The sequence below is a fragment of the Capsicum annuum genome, chromosome 2 (genome assembly GCF_002878395.1).
Source record: "Capsicum annuum cultivar UCD-10X-F1 chromosome 2, UCD10Xv1.1, whole genome shotgun sequence".
NCBI lineage: Eukaryota > Viridiplantae > Streptophyta > Magnoliopsida > Solanales > Solanaceae > Capsicum > Capsicum annuum.
This window is the reverse complement of record NC_061112.1, coordinates 88,803,437-88,808,194: the sequence shown is the minus strand read 5'-3', so window position 1 is coordinate 88,808,194 and position 4,758 is coordinate 88,803,437. Positions and strand designations below refer to the sequence as shown.

Genomic DNA, 4,758 nt, shown 5'->3' with positions numbered 1-4,758 from the left:
ATGTAGACAACCAACCTATTAATTGCATGGTAATACAATTTGAATCCCTTATATCCATTTCGCGATATTAGGACACATGTAATTCCTTACAAGACTAAATTACTCTGTTCTAAGGAAACATAAGGATCATACACCTTTATATGGGCCCCAAAAACCCCACAGGAAAAGGTAGAAGGGAAAGCTATCCAAACTTCAACAGAGACCATATATCAAAAACAAAATTATCTTACCAACAAACTAGACAATTAGCAAGAGACAAATTAGATGGAATCCATATACTAGCCAATCATGAAGGACAGATACCTAGCTGAGTTATGATTAAGCATATATGCAAGAAACTGTTCTAATTTCATATTTAACCCCCAAATATAAAAGCAAAAATTTGCAAGTATTGTGCGGTAAAAAGAAGAAGCCATGCATAGAAGATATTACACAGGCTTCCTTCCCAATTTCTTCATCCATTAAAAACTTCTTCAATCATCACCTCCCTCTTCCTCATCAACCTCGGACTTTGACTTGTAAGATTCCTCTTCTTCAGAATCTCCAGCAGCTACTCGCCTGTTATAAGCAGCCTTGTTCTTATAGTATTCTTCCATCCTTTTCTTTACCTCTGCCATGTAAGGAGCTTTTTCAGCATCAGACAACTGTTTCCACTTCTCTCCACCAGCAGCCAATGATATATCCTTTGGATTCTCCTCTTTGAACTGCTTCCTAAAGTCCTTCATAAAAAGGAAGAAAGCACCTGCAGGTTTCTTGGGTTTTTTAGGATCCCTGGCAGATTTCCATCCTCTCTTAACAAAGGAACACCTTGCAGGCATCTTATGTTTGTTAGGATCCTTGGCAGCCTTTTTCGCTTCTTTAGTCCAGAGAGCTTTCTTTTTCACGTTGATCATGTTATCAGCTTTGTCATTGAACTTATATCCTATCATGATGAAACCTCCAGGTTGAGAAAATGAAGGAGTGGGAGAAAAACAAAGCGGTATTACTTAGCTCATTGTGGGGTGGTGAAGTGAGTGTGGGTTGAAAGAGAAGGGATAAGAAGGGGCTCGGGGAAAGGACTCAAAGGCAATCTCATACTTATAATTACGATGATATACAAATCTGTGACTACAGCAGAACTAGCAGACTTATTACAAGTAGAAGAGCAATTAGTAGTTAACCCCAATTAGTCAGTCATGATTTACTATTTATGCATCATTATATTTCGTTGTGTCTCATTGATCTTGTGCATGCATAGATAGACTGAAAACAAATTAAATACACCAAATGTATAAAGGGGTCAATGTTACCTGGATGTGAACACCATGTATTTCCCACCTCTTTGGAGCCAGGGAATGGATCAACAGTTTCTTCCTCAGAGTCCGATAATTCTATTAGCTCCCTAAAGATTTTCACGGGAGCTTTATTCTTCACTCCGAGCATGTTATCAGCTTTGGCGTTGGATTTACCTCCTTTCATGGTGAAATCTCCAGGGTTGAGACAAATATACAGATGTATGGGAAGACAACAAATAGATATGCCATCTCATTGTGACTTGGTGAGCTCAGAAAGTTAAGGGATAAGAAGACTATGCTGAGGGACCAAAAGGGAATCTCATACTACTTAATAGTCACGATGATATACGAGTCTTTAACTAGGCTAAAAGAGTGTTTTAAGTTACCAAAATAGCAAACTTAATACAAGAATCAACAGCAATTAGGACCTAACCCCAAGTAGTCAGTATGATCTATTTGCTTTATTTGTGTTCATTGTATCTGCCATAGATTCTAGTGGATGCACAGATAAACAAAATACACTTACATATACCAAATGTATGAAGTGGTTGACCTTACCTGGATGCCAATAGCATGGATTTCCCCAGTCACTGGATGGATCAACCCTCTCTTCTTCAGAATCTGATAGAATTACTGGCTCCATTTTCACTTCATTCGCTTTCTTCTCCACGTCAAGCATGTTATCAGCTTTGGAATCAGATTTATCTCCTTTCATGATAAAACCAAATAAACAAACAAATAGGTAAGTGTCTTAGATGAGGTACTAAGAAGGCTTTCAGGGAGGGACTCAAAAGCAATCTCATACATATAGTCAACAACAACAACAACATACCCTTTATAATTCCACGAGTGGGTCTGGAGAGGGTACAATCTCATACATATAGCCATGATGATAAATAGTCTTTTTAGGTCAAATAATTGTATACATACAGTTTTTAACTAGGCTAAAAGGTTATTTTAAGTTGTTTAGAAATGGCTAAATCAACAAAAGTTAGAACTTAACCCCAATCACCAGGTATGATAAAATTTATCTGCATAATTTATTCACGTGTTCGTCATCAATCTCGTGGATGCGTAGGTAAAATGAAAACAATAAATCATATCAAATGCATAAAGAAAGAGGTCAAGGTTACCTAAATATGATAACTGTACTGGCTCCATTTTTACTTTCTTAGCTTTTCTTGAAGTTTCAACATTTTTTACCTCCCCTTTTTCCTCTGCAGCTTCCTCTTCGTCTGAACTGCTAAGTTCCTCAAAATGTCTAATATTCGTGAGCGATTTCTTGGAGTAGAGCATGACATGGAATGTTGATTTCTCAACGAGATAGAAGATCAACATGTCTCCTGACACAAATTTATGATGCTGCAAAAAGCGTGGCCAGTCTCCTTCACACATGAAGTAATGAGATGTCTCCTTCACTATCTTTGCTTCCCAAGAAAGCCCTTCATCCGTTTTCAGTAAGCATGTCTTGGCTAACATCTTCTTGTGTTCTTTGACAAAAGCACCCGGCAGTCGCTAACAAGTTGAATCATCAATATTAGGAAAAGTCAGTTACAAAATAAAAAAAGCAAGAATAATAAATATATGAACTTTTTTCAAAATAAAAAAAGAATTACTTACTATTTTATTGGTATATCCTTGTTGAAGTAGCTTAGAGAAAGATGGATGATTGTTGTTGGGATCCATTGACATTGTGAAATTTGAAATGAAAGTAAGAAAAAAGGGGTGAAGAGAAACTTTAGTGCTGGTGAAGTTGTACAAATATATATGTTGTTGGCTCACTATTGTTGTTTAGCAAATTTCAGAGACTACACACATACAATAGTTGTGTGAGGAATGGACCCACCTATCAATTTGTTACAACAGTGTCAGTCCTCTGATGTTCTCTTTCACAATTTTGTTTTTTTTCTGATAAATGACAACTTTTTCTTTTTCAAAATAGAGAAGTCACGTTTTATTCATGATATATGAATTTTGAGTTATCTTAAGTACCTTCTAAATTTATTAGTTTAGTACGTCATGTGATCCTTTTTGGTCCTCTCTCTTCTTTCTCTATTTATTATCTCTCTTTCTTCTATCACTTTTAAAATGTGTAAAAAATATTTCTTTCAATTATTTCTATTTTATCTACTTAAATTAGGGGTGTGCATTGATCGGTTTGGTTTCATTTTTATATTATCGATTTAGTTTATCATTTTTTTTATTTTTAAATACGCTAAATCAATAACCAAACTAACAAGATATTTTCTTATCGATTTTTGATTTATCGGATTTTAGTCCTTAACGATTCGATTTTTAATTTAACGGAGAAGAAAATACTCATAAAATAGAAAAGTAGTAACTAACATGAAAAGAAATCGAATCTTAGTTACAACTAAAATCCTACTTTTATATATATATATATTATATATATACTAGTTTAGGATATGCGTCTTGTACCTCACTTTAATGAGTTTTTAATTTTATAAAATCATTTCAATATTATTAAAAATATATGACCCGGACATTATAATAGATTTTGTCTTCTAGTATATCTGTTATCAATAAATAATAATAATAATAATAATAATAATAATAATAATAATAATAATAATCCAACAATTTTTTAATTGTCAAAATTTTTAAGTTAATACTTTTAAATTACAGTAACATATTCAGTGTAGTCTCGCAGGTGATACATCGAGATTATAAACATCAAGAATATACTAAAACTTTAAAAAATTTACCTCAAGTCACAAGTAATTTTTTCTCTTCAATCATAAACTATCTCAAATTTCACAAAAAAACTTCTCAATTATCAATTATTAACAATAAGACATGATAACTCATTTATTGTAAACTTCAAGAATATACTAATACTAAAATTCTTAAAAAAACTTACCTCAAATCACAAGTAAAAGTATCTCTTTAATCATTTACTATCAAGATTTCAATTGATAAAAATATTTTAGTTTACGTATTTTGCACGTGTGTCTTGCATCGATAAATGTGATATCTATTTAATTATCAAATAAATATGATATCTCAAACTGTAATACGAAAAGTTCTACCGTCTTCTTGATTCGTAAGATTTATGATGACACACGTGTAGCTTATCCTATCCAGTGTAGAATTTATGTGAACTTATAAAGATAAATATTTTAGTTTAGTTACTTTTCTCATACAAAATTCAAAAGTTTAAAATTTTCAAAAAAAATAAAAATAGACCAGCCGAAAAAAAAAAATCTTTCTATGACCTATAAAATTTGAACTCTCTTCCAAATTCAGGCCTCCAATATGGTGATGCAAAAATATTAAAATTTTGCTATTGAGTAATAGCTTAATAATGTAAAGTGAATTTTGTTAGAGTTACACAATAGTCTCTTATCCTGAATCCCAAAAAGAATCATAGGGATGTTCATTCAAACAACATCATTTAATAAGTCAAACCTCTAATTTATCCTTACAACTGGATTGAACTCAAATTATGAGCATATTGATGGGA

At 32.7% G+C, this 4,758-nt stretch overlaps 1 protein-coding gene across 2 annotated transcripts; it reads right to left on the bottom strand.

Moving 5' to 3' along the window:
- Nucleotides 1-207: 207 nt before the first annotated feature.
- LOC107858679 (high mobility group B protein 6) lies at nt 208-3,082 on the bottom strand. 2 transcript variants are annotated; one of them, XM_047406403.1, is made up of 5 exons: nt 2,895-3,082; nt 2,408-2,789; nt 1,833-1,979; nt 1,290-1,451; nt 208-922 (listed from the first exon to the last, which is right to left on the bottom strand). In XM_047406403.1, the coding sequence occupies exons 1-5, from the start codon at nt 2,964-2,966 to the stop codon at nt 474-476; spliced, it is 1,212 nt and encodes a 403-aa protein (XP_047262359.1). In that variant the 5' UTR covers nt 2,967-3,082; the 3' UTR covers nt 208-473. The 2 variants fall into 2 exon arrangements, with proteins under 2 accessions (XP_047262359.1, XP_016558923.1); XM_016703437.2 differs by having other exon boundaries at nt 1,833-1,982; nt 2,895-3,078.
- Between the last annotated feature and the right edge of the window lie 1,676 nt (nt 3,083-4,758).